The sequence below is a fragment of the Corylus avellana genome, chromosome 9, assembly GCF_965113065.1.
Source record: "Corylus avellana chromosome 9, dhCorAvel1.hap1.2, whole genome shotgun sequence".
Classification (NCBI taxonomy): domain Eukaryota; kingdom Viridiplantae; phylum Streptophyta; class Magnoliopsida; order Fagales; family Betulaceae; genus Corylus; species Corylus avellana.
Window position 1 is genome coordinate 21,861,899 of NC_142498.1, and position 20,238 is coordinate 21,882,136.

The 20,238-nt window shown below is 35.8% G+C and overlaps 3 protein-coding genes across 5 annotated transcripts; all 3 read left to right on the forward strand.

The window, feature by feature from the left end:
- The first annotated feature begins 292 nt into the window (after positions 1-292).
- On the forward strand, positions 293-6,290 carry VAB1 (ATPase, V1 complex, subunit B protein). The gene is made up of 15 exons (XM_088510821.1): positions 293-451; positions 623-694; positions 790-888; positions 1,469-1,493; positions 1,656-1,705; positions 2,646-2,757; positions 2,843-3,075; positions 3,321-3,449; positions 3,553-3,690; positions 4,073-4,223; positions 4,327-4,409; positions 5,089-5,136; positions 5,265-5,318; positions 5,415-5,498; positions 5,829-6,290. The coding sequence occupies exons 1-15, from the start codon at positions 293-295 to the stop codon at positions 6,006-6,008; spliced, it is 1,617 nt and encodes a 538-aa protein (XP_088366947.1). The 3' UTR covers positions 6,009-6,290.
- Positions 6,291-8,961: 2,671 nt separating this feature from the next.
- On the forward strand, positions 8,962-13,887 carry CPK29 (calcium-dependent protein kinase 29). The gene is made up of 8 exons (XM_059604557.2): positions 8,962-9,896; positions 11,079-11,222; positions 11,466-11,618; positions 12,013-12,128; positions 12,856-13,023; positions 13,179-13,306; positions 13,403-13,502; positions 13,619-13,887. The coding sequence occupies exons 1-8, from the start codon at positions 9,203-9,205 to the stop codon at positions 13,676-13,678; spliced, it is 1,563 nt and encodes a 520-aa protein (XP_059460540.2). The 5' UTR covers positions 8,962-9,202; the 3' UTR covers positions 13,679-13,887.
- A 601-nt stretch (positions 13,888-14,488) lies between these two features.
- Positions 14,489-19,911, forward strand: LOC132189773 (Pseudouridine synthase family protein). 3 transcript variants are annotated; one of them, XM_059604560.2, is made up of 8 exons: positions 14,489-14,892; positions 15,737-15,880; positions 16,490-16,750; positions 16,860-17,062; positions 17,750-17,828; positions 18,928-19,103; positions 19,182-19,284; positions 19,581-19,911. In XM_059604560.2, the coding sequence occupies exons 1-8, from the start codon at positions 14,545-14,547 to the stop codon at positions 19,596-19,598; spliced, it is 1,332 nt and encodes a 443-aa protein (XP_059460543.2). In that variant the 5' UTR covers positions 14,489-14,544; the 3' UTR covers positions 19,599-19,911. The 3 variants fall into 3 exon arrangements, 2 of the variants coding, with proteins under 2 accessions (XP_059460543.2, XP_088366498.1); XR_015909076.1 differs by lacking the exons at positions 19,182-19,284; positions 19,581-19,911 and having other exon boundaries at positions 16,860-17,058; positions 18,928-18,947; XM_088510372.1 differs by lacking the exons at positions 17,750-17,828; positions 18,928-19,103; positions 19,182-19,284; positions 19,581-19,911 and having other exon boundaries at positions 16,860-17,066.
- The last annotated feature ends 327 nt before the right edge of the window (positions 19,912-20,238 follow it).

Sequence of the window (20,238 nt, forward strand, 5' to 3'; positions counted from 1 at the left end):
CGTGAATTCATAAATTATTATTATTTTTTTTATCGTTTTGTGAATAAATATTGAACCCCGAATCATACAACGTGTTTTCTTGATTGGCCGGCCTAATCAATTCAATTCGATCAACTTCTTGAAATTTTTTTCGTAAGCTCATTTTTCTTGCAAATTCTTGAACTCCGTTTCACGAACTTTCTGTTTGGCTACTGAGAAAACTGTGAAAAAGAAAAGGATCGCATTTTCATTTTTTAAATCTTAGTTTGTAATAATGATTAGTTTTCCTTCGATTATCAGAGACTCTGAAACGATGGGAGTGGCGCAGAATAGCTATGAGTTGGAGCAGGGGACTCTGGAGATCGGCAGGGGTGAGTGCTTCCTGTGGTTTGAACTTGCAAAACTTCCAAAATCTAATCGACCTGTAAATGCGAGCATTTTGCTTGATTTGCTTATAGTGTTTACACTATCTGTAAAACATACCAAATGTGATAGTATTCTCGATTGTACATACATACATAAATACATACCTAATTGCATGAATGAGTGAAGGAATTTGTTATGATCATAAGACTGAAGTTTATTTTACATCATTTTGTAGTTTATTTAGTCATTGTGAATTTTGTTTTTGAAACTTACATAGAGGTTTCAATTTGAAGAGTACAGGACCGTCTCTGGTGTTGCGGGGCCACTGGTTATTCTTGACAAGGTCAAGGTGAATATATTTGTTATTTTTATTGTTGATTTTTTTTTTCTTTGGCTATTCTCTGACACCCTTTCACTGAATCAAAACTTTCAAAATGTTTTCAGGGTCCAAAATATCAGGAGATTGTCAATATTCGTCTGGGAGAGGGAACAACCAGGCGTGGTCAAGTTTTAGAAGTTGATGGAGAGAAAGCTGTTGTGCAGGTTTACTGCTCAAACTGTGTGTGTGTAAAATTTTTTAAGACAAATGCGAATACTTTTGGTCTTCTTATGGTTCAATAGAGGTATCAATTGTGTAGTTCAATCGCGGAAAATCATGGCACAGGGTATGAAGTTGCTGTGTGATGAAGCACTTATGAGAGGGGAGTTTCACAACCTTAGATAAAAGAGTGTTACAAGCTTTAAATAAGTCTCTTTCTTGCAACTTAATTTAGCTTGAGATTTATTTTTGGGTGAGATTAGCCTCTCAAGAACTCTGCATTCGGAAGCAATTGCATGTGCTTTCTGTTGCCGAGTAATTTAATTTCCAGGCCACTGAGCCTGTTCAAATGCCCTTCTGATAAGGATGTTCCTGGCTTTAAAGTATTATTACGGGATGTTATATAATCGTGGTATCACTTTTGAATGGTGATATGGTGGTTTGCAAATTATGGATTACCTTTATCATCACAACTTAAGCATGTTATCTTATGTAATGCAAGCCTAGGTGTAGTTTTTTAATCCTTCAGCAGGCTCAAAATAGCACTGGTTTTCTCTAAGGAAATAGTTTTATCTCTGTCTACAGGGCCTTTACTCGATGCTTAAAACTCGTAGTCATCTTTGCTAAAATTTGTTCTGTATACGTATTGTATTGCTTTTTTTTTTTTTTTTAATCTATTTTTTATTTTACTGAACAGTGACAAACAATTCTTAAGTTATAGACGGTTAAAGGAACAGTGACAAACTATTTTCTTGTTACCGGGTTTTTGAAGGAACATCTGGAATTGACAACAAATACACAACTGTGCAATTCACAGGAGAGGTAGAGAATCCCATTTCTTTTAGTACTTTGGATATAGCGTTGACCTGCTTATTTCATTGGACTGGTTTGCAGTAGAAGATTGGTGAATCTTGTGGATAGTCACTTCTTAAGAATGTTGTCAATGTAAGAATAGTTGAACCCATGAATCTCCAAATGATTCATGAACTGATTATATAACGGGTTCATTGTCACAGGAAAGAACTTCTGCTCCTTCAGATTTAATTAGTTTATGGTGTTTTTAGCTTTTCCTGCTGGAAACAATAAATCAGCCTATTTGATCAAATTAAAAATGATAGATAAGATATTTATTTTCGTTTAAATCAGGTAATCTAGCTCTTTTAACTTAATGGTGGATAATGAGAGTTTCCAGGTGTTTTCTACATGTTCAATCCCTTACCAAATGGCTAGGATTTTTAGAATGGGAAAGAAGCGACATATGGATGTGAAGGGAAAAGAAAAAAAAAAACTCTCCTTTCCCCTAATTGTTTGAGTCCTTAAATATAATTGCAAAACACTTTTATTTAGGATATCCACATACTACCATGGGGTTTTCTCAACCTGAGATCACCCTTAGCTGTAGAGGTGATGAAAATAATACTGGCATTATCCCTTGTACAAGTAAAGGACCATGGCTCTTTTATTGTGAAATAACCTGTGAGGTTTTAATGATTTTTGTGTACATAAACACAAACAATTGCATCCATGGTATCATTTTTGCCCTTTGTGTCTATGTGTATGTATCTTTATCAGTATGTAATTCATTGTTCAAAATATGGACAAAGCTAGGTTTGCTTGCATATTTGATGTCAACTTCTTTCCCTGTTAATGACCTCTAATTATTCCAGTCTTTTCTCTTTTAAATTGGATTATAAAAAAAAAAAAAAAAAGCTTCTAACAATTTTATCCAACCATGGACTGCCTTAAAATGCTAATCATGCAGGTTTTGAAAACACCCGTGTCATTAGATATGCTTGGGCGCATATTTAATGGTTCGGGTAAGCCCATTGATAATGGACCTCCAATTTTGCCTGAGGCATATCTGGATATTTCAGGTGAGTCGTGATATGAGGTAGTGGTTTTGGAATCATCAATTGAATATCATTAACATATAGAATAAATGTTGATCGTCTTTCTCAGGAAGCTCTATCAACCCTAGTGAGAGAACCTATCCTGAAGAGATGATACAAACGGGAATTTCTACAATTGATGTGATGAACTCCATTGCTCGTGGACAGAAGATTCCTCTTTTTTCTGCTGCCGGTCTTCCTCATAATGAAATAGCTGCTCAGATATGTCGTCAGGCTGGTCTTGTAAAGCGGTTGGAAAGTCTGGAAATCTCATGGAGGTATATATTTCCTAACCATATGATTGCTTTATATATATATATATACACATAGCTTGTAATGTACAATTAAGTTTTTTTTTTTTTTTTTTTTTTTTTCACCTCTTTTTACTCAACAATCCCAAAGTAAGTACCATGTTTTTATAGATTTCCTTTCAAGCTTTGTACTCTTTAGTTGTCTGCTCATTTCTCTCATATTTTCTTCCATATTTACTACATCTTGTTTAATTTGTGATTATACGATTGTCCTTTTAACCGTTACTTCATTTATAGGACAAAGAAGAGGACAATTTCGCCATTGTTTTTGCAGCTATGGGTGTAAACATGGAGACAGCCCAATTCTTTAAGCGTGATTTTGAGGAACATGGGTCAATGGAAAGAGTGACTCTTTTCCTAAACCTGGTAAACTTCAATGGAAAGAGTTACATTTTTTTTTTTTTTTTTTTTTTTTTTTTTTAAACTTAGACCTTTTTATACGATGACAGGGTGTTTGCACTGTGTGCAGGCTAATGACCCCACTATAGAACGGATAATCACCCCTCGGATTGCCCTCACAACTGCAGAGTATCTGGCTTATGAATGCGGGAAGCATGTTCTAGTTATATTGACAGATATGAGCTCTTATGCAGATGCTTTACGTGAGGTAATAAAGTTATATATTTTTGTCTTTTGAGTTGGTAGGGGCATGCAATAACATGCATTCCTTTATAATATTTTACCTATAAAATCCTAGTGTGATAGGTTTTTATATTTGCGATGCTCAGTGTTCTGAGATCATCGGAAAGTTGATATTGACTCTTCAGGACAATGGTCCTTGGACCAAATGGCATCTCTTCTCCCTTGTTGGAGGGTCAGGTCAGTGGTTCAATCTTGTGTGGGCGCCAGTGTGTTACCATTAGAACAAAAGAAAAAAAAAAAAAAAAAAAAAGATATTGATTCAATTTCCAGACAAGTTCTCTATCAGGTTACGATACACCTGTAAATACTTGACTGCTGTGAGTTGACAAATGTCATGTGATTTGCAGGTATCTGCTGCTCGAGAGGAAGTGCCTGGAAGGCGAGGATACCCTGGGTATATGTATACTGATCTGGCAACTATTTATGAGCGTGCTGGACGTATTGAAGGACGAAAGGGATCCATCACTCAAATTCCTATATTAGCTATGCCAAATGATGGTAATGGTTTCATCTAAATGTCCATCCCACTTTCCTAGCATATCATTTCTTCTTGTTATTGTGATCAGACGTTACCTGTATTTCGTTTTGTTGTATCAACCAGATATCACACACCCTACTCCAGATCTCACCGGTTATATTACTGAGGGGCAGATATACATTGACAGGCAACTCCACAATCGACAGGTTGGTTGGAAAATTATAAATTCTGTGCAGCAATGTTCAATATCTTTTCTCTTTCACAAGTAATAAGTAAATCATCTACCATTTGTAATGAACTGTGCCCATACCTTTATAAAATGTGTTGCTGTCCTTCGATATGTATTGCTTTTCCCTCTTTAACTTTTATATAACGATACTACCTGCCATATTATCTGGAAGATTACCTGCGATATTATCTAAAAAGACTGTCATCTATAACTTCTAATTTTCAGAACATCCCCAAATATCTGAAACTAAGTTTGTCACTTTTGATTATGTCACATATAAATGGTACACGGACCTGACACAAAATATATATATTGTTGTTGTTGAGGGCATGATGCACTTTCTATACATCTTTTTAGTGATCATATGGGCTCACCTATAAATTATGGATTTGGTGTTGGACTTTCTACTAGTTTGAGTTTCAGTAGCTGTCTCTGGCGATATGCGGCTGGAGTGTTTCCAGCAAATAAATAGTTGAGCAAGTTGATAATGTGTTAATCTCTATCATGTTCAGTTTTTCAATATATAGTGGGTTTAATGAACAAAGAAAATCCTAAAAAAAAAATGTGAATCCTTAGAAATGCTGGCTGAATAATTATGAGGGTATATTCAATCAATTATTGATTTTTTTTTTTTTTTTTTTTAATGTTTTGGACAGATATACCCACCTATTAATGTACTTCCATCGCTATCTCGACTAATGAAGGTATTACTGTTATAGTAGGGCTCTCCACCTGCACCTTGACAATGCCTACTCATGGATGCATAAATTTGGGGATTTATGTTGTACTTTTGTGTGGTTAGTACTTTTTTTTTTTTTTTCAAACTTTGCAGAGCGCTATTGGTGAGGGAATGACCCTTTGTGACCATGCCGATGTCTCCAATCAGGTTTAATTAGGGAATTTTGAAGTGGTGTAGTTTTATTTAAACTTTGCACTAGTGCCTCTCAACCAATTCTGTTCTTTTTTTTTTTTTTTTTTTCAGCTTTATGCAAATTATGCTATAGGAAAGGCTGTCCAAGCAATGAAAGCTGTAGTTGGAGAAGAAGCACTTTCTTCTGAGGATCTGGTCTCTCTCTCGCTCTCTCTCTCTCTCTCTCTCTCTCTCTCTCTCGTGTATGGTTAATACATGCATGTGTATGATATCTTGATATGCTCCTCTAGCAATAGTATCTAAATTCAGCTTGTCCTAATCTCTCGTGTGTGTGGTTAATACATGCATGTGTATGATGTCTTGATATGCTCCTCTAGCAATAGTATATTAGTATCTAAATTCATCTTGTCCTAATCTTATGCACTTGTTTTTGAATCTTAAAACTCGCCCAAAAAATAAAAAATAAAAAAAATTGAAGCTCAATTTTAGCACAGATTTATCTTATTTCTTTCAATGAAATTTCAGCTTTATCTGGAGTTCTTAGACAAATTTGAGAGAAAATTTGTAGCTCAAGGGGCCTATGACACCCGCAACATATTCCAATCACTTGATCTGGCGTGGACCCTGCTACGTATCTTCCCTCGGGAGCTTCTCCACCGTATACCTGCAAAAACACTGGATCAATACTACAGTCGTGAATCGTGATGCAACAAACTGATCCGTGAAGCATGCCCTTTGCTTGTCTTGCTCGCTCTGGGGTTGCACTACAACTGGGCTAATGTTGCTATGTCAATTCATCTCAATCTTGTCTGGGCCACATGACTCACCAAAACGCGTATGTGACTGAGTGGTCAGTTTCTCTTCTCCCATATAATGCGGTGCATTGCATGTGTTGTGTCTTGTGACGAGAAAATTATTTGATTTGAGAACTCATAGACTTTTGTAGCAACTTTCTATTCTTGTTCACTCGTTATTGTTAATGCCACGTTCTACCATTAAACAAGATGTGGTTTCAAGATAGAAGAGATGGCTTTTGGTACTAGGAAAATGTTAAAAGTTCTGACATATCTAGTTAACCATAAATTTTAGTTAAAGACTCCTTATTTTTTGTTTTAACTACTCATTTTTTTCAAAACATTTATCTCACTTTTTATTTTAACTATTCACTTTCACTACTCCAGTGATATATTCTTTCTCTATTCTTGTTTTATTATTTATATATTTCCAACCATCATTATTTCTTTTCATTTAAATATTCTTTCTCAATTTGTTAATACTTTTTAGAGAGTGTTTTTTGTTTGAAAAAAAAAAGTCTTGATATAAAAAAAGTGAAAATATTTTTTGTTCTTGTTTTGAAAAAAAAAAAAAAAATCATCAAATTCATTCGTTTGGCTAGCCAGATAATACAGGAATATGAGGCGGTGTAAATTATGTCTCATTTTCGCAAAGGACAAAAGCCATGCCTTATATAACCCACTTATCGATATAGGTGGATGAAAATGTGGTGAGAAGGTGGCAAGCTATGAACCATTCACTGTAGTTGAAAGTCCGTGGGGGTGTTTGTCAAACACCTTGGCACTATTCATTCTCCACCACACTATTCACTTCATTTAAAAAAAAAAAAAAAAACATTCTCACTTTTATATCTAATCATTCACTTTTTATATCACATCATTTATTTTTTATTACTATTCCAATAAAATAATCACTACAAAACAAAATTTTTTACTTTCTAATACCACTTTTTTATTTTTCCATACCAATCATTATTATTATTATTATTTTATTCATGAATAGTGTCCTGGAAAATGAACAGTGCTGGGGTGTTTAACAAACATACCCCAAGATTATAAGAATGAACAGGTCAAGTTTTAAGCCACTGAGAATTTTCTTAGAGTTTCTGAACCTGAAAATCTTCTCGACAGATACCTTGATAACACCTTGGCACCACTATTAATTGGGACCTCCACAAAGGTTGAAAGCATCAACCGGATCAAATACATACTAATTTATGAAGGGAAGATTTAATTTTAGTTTTCAATAAGCAACTGAGAATTTTCTTAGAGATTCTGAACCTGGGAATCTTTTCGACAGATACCTTGATAACACCTTGGCACCACTACTACTTGGGACCTCCACAAAGGTTGAAAGCATCAACCGGATCAAATACATACTAATTTATGAAGGGAAGATTTAATTTTAGTTTTCAATAAGCCACTGAGAATATTTTTAGAGATTCTGAACTTGGGAATCTTCTCGACAGATACCTTGATAACACCTTGGCACCACTACTACTTGGGACCTCCACAAAGGTTGAAAGCATCAACCGAATCAAATACATACTAATTTATGAAGGGAAGATTTTATTTTTTATTTTTTAAGGCAACTACATTTATTTTTTTCTTACAAAAAAAAAAAAAAGATTTTTTTTTTTTTTTTTTTTAAGGAAAACCTTAATGGAGGAAAACACTCTTCCGGGTGATGAATGCTATTTTTCTTTTCTTTCTAACTTCCAACTCTAAGTAGTGATTATTTATGGCTTTACTAAAAATGGTTAGTACAACAAGGGAAATGGATCATCTCCATTTCACTTGAAATTGAGAGGATTTATTTAGTGCAATTAGGAGGGTATATTTGTACAAAACATTTTGCCCAAAAAACAAATGAAAAAATATGCTCTCCTAAATACACTAAATAGATTCGGAGGATCCTTTTCCACAATTCTAAACCTATGGTCATTTAATTAACCACTAGGATGCAACCGTTGAGCAATAATCATTCGTCACATATCTGCACCCTTGTCTTCTATTATTTTATTTTATTTTTTATTTTTTTTTTTACTTTTTGGTTTTGAAATTTAATTTCATTCATAATGATAAAAGTATAGCTTGTTACTCTAACAAAACAATATCACATATACAATTAAGAATTTATTCCATCCAAATTTCATTTATAACTTATTTAATTACTGCTTTTGCTAAACTATGCTCAGAAGAATTTATATCTCTCTAATGTTGCTAATTTGCTAGCTCTACATCAGATTAAGCACCCCTCTTATATCTTCTGTTAGTTGCCCATATCTACTCCAATTTTGTCACATGAATTTCACAATATTTACAGCTTAGAGCACATCACTTTTCATAATAATATCAAGTTTAGTTGAAAATCCTTTTTCTTTTTTTAACCTCATAGACATATCCAAAAATTATAAAATCACTTTCAAGATAATATTATTCCTCATTTTACACTAAATGCAAAGAATTCTCATACATTAAAACCATTTCATTTATTGCGTCTTATTAACTTATTTGCGGCCAAAATGGTTCAGTTTCATTCTCTTGACCGGCAATAACCTTGAATCTACCGAATAAACCAAATCATGATTTGAGGGTAGTCGCATCTCTCCTGAACATATGGAACATACGGCTAGCATTAGTGTCCATGATGGGGGCATGATAAGATGGTGTAATGCTTTCTCTTGGGTCCAATAAAGATCATGTAAACTCACTTTGGGCTTTGTAATAGATATATATTGTGGGCTTGCAAGAAATTCAATCTAGTGGCCAATAGGATCAAACTAAACCGTCACCCAAAACGCGTAATTTATTAAAAGCTTGCTTCTTGCTTAACACGAAACCGAACCAAATAGGCAATCAATTGAAAGTTCTCTCTCTACCAAAACGTACCAGAGCAAAAAGCGAAGAAGAATGATGCCCAGGACCGTCCAAGGGGCAAAAGCAAAGCACATATAGAAAGAAAGGAAGAATATGTAGCACCAAGCAAACAAACAAGTCCTGGAATTTTAAATATGCTCTTCCAACTAATACAAAGCCACCAGCCAAAAATCCTCAAAAGCACCACCTGAAGCTTTCTCTCTCTCTCTCTCTCTCTCTCTCTCAATGGGACTCTGCTTCACCAAATCCTGTGGACTCTGCTTCACCAAATCCCGTGAAGTCCCAATCTCCTCCTCCTCCGCCTCTGAGTCACCTACTGGTCAGTCCCGCCAAGTCTCGAAGACAACCCAAGAATGGTATGGCCCAAGCCCAAGCAAAGCAGCCTCATCTAAAGCTCCTCCGCCAGGGACAGGGGACATTCTCGGCAAACCGTACGTTGATATAAACTCTATATACGTTCTTGAAAAAGAACTGGGGAGGGGGCAGTTTGGGATTACCTATCTGTGTAAGGAAAAGGCAACGAACCTGAAATACGCGTGCAAGTCCATAGCCAGGCGGAAGCTTGTGAATCAGAAGGACATAGAGGACGTTAGGAGGGAGATTCTGATACTGCAGCACCTGACAGGGCAACCCAACATTGTTGAATTCAAGGGCGCTTATGAGGACAGGCAGAATCTGCATTTGGTGATGGAGTTGTGCTCCGGCGGCGAGCTATTCGACCGCATCATCGCCAAGGGGGGCTACTCGGAGCGCGAGGCTGCGTCGATTGGTAGGCAGATTGTGAATGTGGTTCACGCGTGCCATTTCATGGGGGTGATGCATAGGGACTTGAAGCCTGAGAATTTCTTGATGGTGAGCAAGGCTGACGACTCTCCAATCAAAGCCACGGATTTTGGACTCTCTGTCTTCATTGAGGAAGGTTGGTTCCAATCTGGGTACCCTTCAATTGCTGCATTTTTACTTGTTCCTGTCATTTTCTGTGTCTAATTCTGCAATTAGAGTGTTATGGTTTGCTAATTTTAGTGTTGCATTTTTTACTATTTTCAAACTTCTAGAATTCTAGTTTTTGTGATCTTTGCTTCTTTTTTTCTTTTTTTTTTTTTTACTTTTCCAAGTTTGGAATCCCGTTAGCTTTGAACAAATATGTTTCTTCCCATGGTTTATCTGTTAATTTGTTGGACTATTCCCATATGCTTTTTGTATTTTAAGCGAGAGAATTAGATCAGAAATTGCAGTAATAGAAATCTGAAAGCTTTGTTGTGTAAACGATTTCTGTGGATGCCATGATGGGTCAGGTTGACGAAGTCAAGGATGAAAGCGACTGGTCAACCAAGTAAACGGTTTTCAATAATTAAAACGCAAACAAAAAAAGGAAGCAAAGAAAACAAAAACGCGTCCTGTGCTTCATCACATCGTGACTAGACATCATCAAAATTCCACTGGAGTATTGTAAACCATGGTGGGAAAACTTCTAGCAGATATATATGAAATGTTGCTGCTTCCTATGTAATATGTAGCCCTAAAATACCTTCTGGATTTTATTTTTATTTTTACTTTTTAAAAAATTTCTAATCATACAGATAACACACAGTAATTGATCTGATGAGATATTCCACAAGCCCTCATTCTGATTAGTTGAACCATGAACATTCCTAGGTACTAGTTCACTACAAAGATTTTCTTGATATTGATATCATAGTCCATAGAAGACTAGAAGTTAAGTCAAGCTTCAAATTTTGTGAAGTCAAGGTTCGAATTCATAACTTTTACTCTTATACCATGTTACGGTATCCCAAAAGTTGAACCGAATAGGAAATGATAAATTTAATCACTTAATTAAAATTCTAACCTATTGAATTTTATGGTAAGAAAGATTACCATGATTTTAGGTAAGTGCACCTCATGAATGGGTAACCGATTCTTACCTTAACCTTACCTTTGTTAAAGTTTCTTACAAGAAAATGAGTGAACCGGGAAAAATGCTATTTGTGCTTTGCAAGTTTGTTATCTTGGGATTTATTAAGTTTATTTATGTGATGTTCGGCTATAATGTTCTTCAATCACTAATACCAATCAAATGAATTTATATGAGATTCTGCAGGGAAAGTGTACAAGGATATTGTTGGAAGTGCATACTATGTGGCACCAGAGGTGTTGCGGCGGAGCTATGGGAAGGAGATGGACGTCTGGAGTGCTGGAGTCATTTTGTACATCCTTCTAAGTGGGGTCCCTCCTTTTTGGGGTGGTAGGTAAAGTGCTTACAATTCAGTTGGCATTGCCAGTTTACCTCCAAAGAAATTTGAGGCGGAAAATCATGCTGAACTTTACAGTATTATTTTGTAATTTCAGAGTCTTGTGCTATTCTTTTGATTTGTTTACTAAGAGATACATGTTCCTTGTCCTGAAACCAATATCTTGCTGTTACAACATATTTTGTTTAAATTTTCCTTAGATAACTCATGGTGAAATCTATAAATTTTATTTTTAGAGACCGAGAAAGCAATATTTGAGGCAATTTTAGCTGGCAAACTTGACTTGAGCAGCTCACCATGGCCATCAATATCTCAAAGTGCAAAGGATCTCGTCAGCAGAATGTTAACGATTGAACCTAAGAAACGGATTACTGCTGCTGAGGCTCTTGGTGAGTATATAATTGTTTATTAACATTTCAATAGGCTTACTGATTTTGAATGAGTTCCGTCCATTGAAGCTTTCCCCTCTTGGATAAGACCCACGTCAAATAAACTTCTTACAATTCCAGCCAGACCTAGCCAAAAAAGTAAAAAGGAAATCTAACAATAAACGTGACATTCAGCTGGGGAAAAAAACATTTCAGGCACCGACTTTTACTATCACACAATTCTATTGCTTATCTTGTGTTTGGAGATGCTTTGGTACAGTGAAAACAAATTTAATTAAGATTCATGCTCACTGTAAAACACTTATTTATTTATTTAATGGAACGTGTGGAACACTATTTCCACAGAAATAACTAGCTGATAATTAATGTCACTTGCATGATGCATATAAACCAGAACATCCATGGTTGAAGGAAGATGGTGAAGCATCTGACAGACCTATTGATAGTGCCGTTCTAATTAGGATGAAGCAATTCAGAGCAATGAACAAGCTGAAAAAACTCGCTCTAAAGGTATGATTTGATGCCGCCTCTCTTCTTTTTTTAAGTTAATGCAGAACTTGAGAATGATGTTCAGAATGATCACAAGCATCTAGTCTTTATACATTTAGATGCCCCTAGGAGAAAAAATTAATTCCATTTCATTAACATAGCATTAGGGGGTAGAAATGTAGCCTTTAAGATGGAATCATTAAAAAAAAATGATCTCATTGCAAAGAACTGGAGTACTCATTATCAGATTATGTAAATAATGTAATTTCTTGAATTCAGAAAATGACATCGTACACATACCAAATGTTTTGGAAAACAGAATTGTCTCCTTTCCACTGCCATGTGAAACATGGGATGTTTTCATTCCCATGGGACTTTCATCTGCTTCCTTATAAGAGTTAATTTACTTGATTAGAGTGTGGTTTTAAAGATTTATTAGAATTTACAACTGCGAAGCACAATTAATATTCATAAAAAAAAAACAAATTCATCAAATATTTTTAAATGAGGTCTCATTCTTTATGCATATAGAACAAAATAAACAACAAAATTGTCGACTCCAGTTTCCTAAAAAAAATTATCTCGGTTAAGCCATGGTTATTGTATATGTGCTTTCCTTATGCGTTCTAGTTGTACTTAGAACATCTGTGTAGATTGAGGAACACAGTGATTGGTTGTCCTTACTTTTCTTTTGGCTTTTTTCTTATACGCTATTTTCCTAGTAACTGAAATTTGGATTTCTGGAAAGGTTATCGCAGAGAACCTTTCAGAGGAAGAAATCAAGGGCTTGAAACAGATGTTCAACAACATGGACACCGATAAAAGCGGCACGATCACATTGGAAGAACTCAAAACTGGATTGTCCAGGCTAGGATCTAAGCTTAGTGAAATAGAAATCAAGCAGCTGATGGATGCTGTAAGTGCTGTAAACCTATCCCATTATCCTGTGATCATTTTACTTACAGAAACAAATAAACTATATATATAGCTCATTTATTCTTCAAGAAATAAACCATGTTAGTCGTTACATAATTTCCCTTTGGCTCATGTAATTTTTTTTGTTTCTGTCAGGCTGATGTTGACAAGAGCGGGACTATTGATTACTATGAATTCATTACTGCTACTATGCATCGGCACAAACTTGACAAGGAAGAAAATTTGTTTAAGGCGTTTCAGTACTTTGACAAGGATAAAAGCGGGTCAGTATGCTGGTTTTTTGAATTATCAATTATGGATTTGAAGTGCTATAATGCCTTATAAACACTGCTTAAATATTCTTTTTTAATTTTCACCAGATTTATTACTAGAGATGAACTAAGACTAGCTATGGCTCAATATGGAATGGGGGATGAAGCTACTATAGACGAAGTGATTGAAGATGTCGATACCGATAAAGTAATTATCTCCTCTTGAATCCTAATTATTTTTATTTATTTATTTTTTTCCTCTAAACTGAGTTGGAGAAAATCTCTATATGGGTCATTCTAATTATTATGGGGTTCAATATGTAGGACGGGAAAATCAATTACGACGAGTTTGTAGCCATGATGAGAAAGGGAACAACATCATAATCAACAGAGATGAGCTAATTTTGCTTATATCATGTACAAAAATAAAACCCCCAAAGCTCTATGGGGCATGCCTTCTGCTAGAGGATCAATCTCCAAAGTCTCCCCATGTTATATCAATACATGTTCCTCTTCCAATGTCAATAAACTCTTTACAATACTCTTGTTATAAATACTCTCTTGTAATGTATAGTGTACTTATATTGCGTCTTTGCTCTTTTTAATAATACTTGTGATTATTTGTCAAAAGCGCTGTTGATATAAATAAAACACCAATAACAATTACTTCAAAATGGAATAATGCATCTATAATATTCCAAAATATGTACTCCCTAGCTTCCCTATGTATCAACAGAACATCAGCTTGTATTTTTTTTTTTTTACCATTAAAATGGGTCTTTGTTTGTAAACAAACTCATGAAACTTAATATTGATTGAAAAGATAGGGTGAATGAAAACAGCACGGGGCGTGCTCAGCACGCCGTGTGCAAAATTTTCTATTTTTTATTTTTTTTTTTGCATTAAAATATTAAAAAAAAAAATTTCTTCACGGCCCAAAAAGATAATTAGTTTTAATGTAATAAATTATCTTTCGATTTTTTCACAGACACAAGCAGGAGACATAAATGATTGAATTGTATTTATAGTCATCTGATTAATTTAGATATGTAACATTTTATTTAGTGAAAGGTAAAAACTGAGGCGGTTTTGGGAAATTTACCCGACTTATTGCACATTCCTTTATTGAATGACAAGACGTCGTCGTTCTCATTTTCTTTCCTTCCCTTCCTCACAAGTCACAGCCCACTTCCCGGTTCCTTGGTTAGTTAACCAAACAGAGATTTCTCCTAAATCTTTCAAAGGAGACCATGTTCTCCCTCCAATTTTCTCTCTCGTCTTCCTCGGCAAAATCATTTATACTTCAAACGTCACCTTCTTTCTTTCGGAGTCCTAGAGCTCCCTCTAGGGCTTTAAGAACCTTCCTCACAGCCAGTGCCAGTTCTGGTTCCACAAACTCCGATGAAAGCCAGGAGGCCCTTGCCGGCCGCAGAGCCAACTACGGCGGAGTTCGATTGGAAGAGACAGTGTGCATCAATTCAGGCAAGATGAGACTCGATTCTTGGATCTCTTCTCACATTAGCGGCATCAGTAGGGCTCGCGTCCAGTCTAGTATTCGCTCCGGCCTCGTCGCTGTCAATGGCCGCGTTGTGGATAAGGTAACTTCAATTTCAGCTCTATATTAGCCTCATAATATTGTCGTTATATATTCATCCATTTCATTCATATTCGTCGTCTCCATGGTTAGTTTGGATTGCGTTTTCGTTTACAAGAAACCAGAGCTTTGCTTTGTTCAACTACCGGAAGAGATTTAGAAATTCGATGTTAAATTGGTTCCGATAGGAGGTTGAGATATTCTGGAATGACCTATTTTGAGAGATATTTTTTCCCTCCATGAAGAATTCCGCCATTGTAAAAAGAGTTTCGAAGAATTTTATTTACAAAAGAACAAAAGCTGCCTCTAGTAGAATTGATGCTACATTCGATGTTTGTAGTGCAAGATCTGGGAAATAAATTAGAAAGAGAATTTAACCTTTTCATGGTTTAGTTTCACTTTACTTGTTGACGTGGGTCATTGAAGTTTACATTAGATATGTTTAGGCCATTTGTTGATGTATCGCCTTCCTAGTTAAACCTTCACTGATTTAACTGGTGGCACGTTGAAGTAATTTAAATTTTCAGCACAACCATCTCAAACTAAGCAGATCATAGATGGTATGGTCCCATTACTTAATTCTAGATTTCCTTGAGAAGATTTGTTTCTTATCGGAATGGTTTTGTTATGCAATGATTGATTTGAAGTTTTCGACCTGCAAGTCCATGTAGGTAATTTTTTTTTTTTTTTTTTTTTTTTTTTTTTTTTTTCAGTTATAATCTAAGACGTGTGGCTAGTAAATTCTCATGAGGACATGTTTTGCGGGATTTTGTCCTCTGTTCTCTGTATTTCAAAGATTTTTACTCCCGTGTATATTGGAATTCTAATTTCAGTTTTAATGTGAGCAGGTTTCGCACAATGTTAAAGCTGGGGATAAGGTAGATTGCACCATTTCAGAGTTGCAACCCTTGAGGGCAGAGCCGGAAAACATACCGTTGAATATAGTTTATGAAGATGAGCATGTACTAGTCGTTAATAAGCCTGCACACATGGTAAACACCTCATATGTGCCTATTTAAGTCCGTCAAACTTATTTTTCTATTGATTGTCCATTGCAATCATGTACATGTTGTATTGAGTTATTGTGCATATGAGGTGCAAATGGTGAAATTAAGGATTTATTGTGGGCCAATGCAGATTACAGTTATACAATATGTAATAAGTTTGATTGATATCTTATCCATCAGAGAGTGCAACACCCTTGTCCCACATTGGAAAGATGAATAATCCACATAGAGTGAGTGCATTATAAAGGCACTTGTGGGTGTTAAGTCTTCTACTGCTTCCTTACTTAGTGAGATTGAACTTTATAAGTAATTATAGGAAGCTGCAAATTTACTAGTCCTATTACAGTGATAGCACAGACGTGACTTGCATTTTTTGTGGGTCGATGCAACTGAACCTTTAGAATGAAACGTGTTAGCAACAAATGTTGGCCCTCGACTCAAACACTTGTGAAGTTTTAGTAGTTTAGTTTTCAACCAAATGGAGAATTTTATATACACACACACACATAAGGAGCATTCAAGAATCAGGCTTGAGAAGTTGTTGTCAGCGACAATTTCATCTTGACACTAAATGACATTCTTGTTCTGATTTAGGTTGTTCATCCAGCACCTGGGAATGCTACTGGCACACTTGTAAATGGCATTTTGCATCATTGCAGTCTTCCAGTTGTTGCATTTTCGAATGAGGAAGTTCTTTCAGATGTTGAGGATATTTCTGATGATGACCTCAGTAGCTCATTTACAGACCGATGTCCTAACGAGTGGTTATCTTCCAGCCAAATTGGGGCAGCTATTCGCCCAGGGATTGTGCACAGATTGGACAAAGGCACTAGTGGATTACTTGTTGTTGCAAAGGTAACCCCCTGTCCCTTGATAATTGGTCCTAAGCACGAGAAACTAGAAAACTGCCATTCTGTTTATAATAGTCGGATTTGTCCTGTGGACAATTATACTCTGATGGCAGAATGAACACTCTCATGCCCATTTATCTGAACAATTCAAGCTACATACCATCCAAAGAGTATACATTAGTCTTACTTCTGGAGTGCCATCTCCAACTACTGGGCGTGTTGAGGTCCCAATTGGACGTGATTTAAATAATCGGATTCGCATGGCTGCTGTATCGGGATCAAGTAAATGTAGACAGGCCCGCCATGCTGCTAGTAGGTGATTGATGGTCCTCCACTTCCATTATCATGTTGCTTAAGTTATGCTTCACAATGTTGGTAAATGCAACTATTCAGGAGAGAGAGAGAGAATATGATATGGCAGTAGGGATTTAATTCCTGAGCATTTAGACTACCTTGCTATCAGAAATGAACCCTTAAGGCCTAAAGTAGTGAAATATAGGAATTTGGACAACTTAAAAAGTACTCACTAAATTAACATATGAGGCTTGGTCTTAGGATCAGTGGATTTGGTTTTCACTATGCTGAAACCATGATTTGTTTGCCATATATTTGATGTGAAGAAAGCTCTTTCAATCAAAGTAAATTATCTTATATCCTAACATGTGCATTTTAGATGTTGCTTTCGTTTCACATCAACAGTTAATGGAATAGAAGAAACAAAAGGAACCCTGGACCTTGAAATGTAATTGTGATTCATTTGTATATGGAGAATTCAAAAGGTCATTGAACAGTGAAGAAAAGAAACATGAATTAAGATTTTAAATACAAGCATGCCGTAAAAGTAAACATGAGTTGTAAGTTTGATGAAACAATAAAAGTAGTGTGATAAAAATAAAGCAATGTCTTTCATTCAGTTGGTTTTGCTTGTTTTCAAATTATACGCTGTTCAAATTTTTATCAGGTTATGCTGCATGTGTACTAAATTTGGTTGACACTATATCAGATACAAAGTAATTGAAATACTTGCTGGCGGTGGTTCTGCATTGGTTGAGTGGAGATTAGAAACTGGACGCACTCATCAGGTACTGCGTAGTGTATAATTTTTTTAAAAAAAATCCTGGAGATGTTATACTTTAAACAACATTTTAAATGTATAATCCAATGCTGATGAATGAATGCATTCATGGAATGTTGGTGGCCGTGTTCACAAAGCCTTCATATTGAATGCATGCTTGTCAAATGCCCACCAGAATCTGTTGTAAAAATAAGGAAGAGATTGTTGCCATCATGATGTTTTTCCTTGCGCTGGCAAGGAGCTTAAAACATCTCAAATCATATGATCTGATTTTCAGCTAGAAAAGATATGTTTTTGCCTTAACAGAAAGTAATGAAATTTAGTAGTGAAATGATATAGATAGTATGGTCCTTTTCATAGTTGAGAATAGGATTGGTTGTGTTAGGTTGGGTTGAATTAACTTGAAGCAGAAAAGTAGCACCGATTTTTCTGCCCTGCAGGCTTATCATTTCGGACTATACTTCTCTAAATCCCATGTGTCTTATCTATCTATCTAAAAGCTTTGACATGAAGCTTATTGGGACACTAGTATTATTTGAACTAAAACTTGCCCTTGCTGAGGGTAATAGTCGCTTATCAACTTTGAATCAACTTTGTATTTTTGAACCCAAGTCAACAACTCCAAAGATTTATTTACTGCCATTAGGGGAGGATAAGTTATTTGTGCCTCATGCCATATATACTTTCCAACTCTCCCTCCTTTGGTCTCTGGTTCCAAATTAAAGCCCATTACTTTGATCATTATTATAAGGCCATTCATACTTTTGGAAGCATGTCTCAGTGTGATGACACATTTTTTATATACCATGTTATTGTCTGATTGAGTCTGTTTGATTGCTTATTTTATTTATTTATTGAAAATAGATACGCTTGGCCCCTGCTGGACCATCAGAATGATGGATCCTTTCGGTATAATCTATACAAAAGTGATTGACGGGTTCCACATATTTATGCTATCATTTGCATCATGCCTCTTCTTTTATTTCTTAAATGACTAAATTGAGACATGTAATCCAATTACATAAAAACACTAATTGGTGATGAAAATACCTCTGAGCTTCTATAATCTATACTCACAACCACTTTGATTGCTTTATTTGATGTAGATCCGTGCGCATGCAAAGTACTTGGGGATTCCTCTTTTAGGTGATGAGGTGTATGGAGGGACCAAAAGCATGGCCTTGTCGCTGCTTCGGCCTAGAACCCCACCTAGCTATCATGGACAACTTTTGCAACTGGTTTCTGGATTGGAGAGGCCTTGCCTCCATGCTTTGGCTCTTGGGTCAGAGGATAAAAATTAGTTTGAAATATCTACTTTACAAATGGTGTTACAGATAGTTATTTTTGCCTTCTTTTGTAGGTTTAAGCATCCACATACAACAGAAAACATGTATTTTTCATGCCCTCCACCTGCTGATTTTGCTGAGATCCTGAGCCAGATTCGTGAAATTGGTACAGTGAAGGTACTTACCCATTAATATGTCCGATCAGGCCTAACCTGTAGCATTTCCCAAAGAAAAATGTTTGGCCTACAATTTTTTTTACAGCTTGATGACGTGGTTCTAATTATATGCTAACACGTGTTTGCAAGTTGTAAAAGAGTTGTAGGTATACTATTACTCTTTCCAAAATGACATTTCTAGATTTGGTAAATATCATTTGCTTTCAAACTTTGTTTTACGCTGTCCAATGCTGCCCATTGGAGAAATAAACAATTTGTGAAACCAGCCTTTCTAACTATCAAGCATTTGTTCTGCAGCCTTCATTTAAGGTATGATTATATCATCCAGACCAACAACTATAAGAAGAAGAATGCTCTGTTGTGAATTGAAGCTTTTGGCCAAATGTTGTACTAAAGATTTCTCTCCTTTGAGAGGCGGGCTTCACCCTGAAAATTATTGAAATGTTTGCAACATCATTACGATTGGGCCAAGTATGAGCATGATCGTGACCGGCCCGACATTGGGCACATGCTAGCTCAGCTTCAGCGAAATATAATGTAAATTAGAGTCAACGTGGCCAGCCCCTCCCTCAGAGAGGTTTACTTTTTTCAGTGGTTATTTTATTAATTTCTATTGCCTTTTTTGACCTTCGGCTGTGGAAATTGTTCAAATCTCAGACTTCCTAAACAATATTAGGTAGAATTAGGAGAAATTAAATCTAGCTCTCAATCTACTACCCCATTGCCCATTTGCAGTATCTCTCCAACTTTTCAATTGGGTTAATGTGGTACTGAGGATTACAATGTCCTTTTTTTTTCCTCTAAAAATATTAAAATGCCCATAAAACTTAAGAATTCAGTTCTTTGTTTTAGGCACCGCCATGGCCCATGGGTAACCTAACCAAACCCACAGCATTGCCGTAGGTTAGTTTTATTTTTATTTTTGCCTTTTCGGGACATATTGCAACCTGTTTGA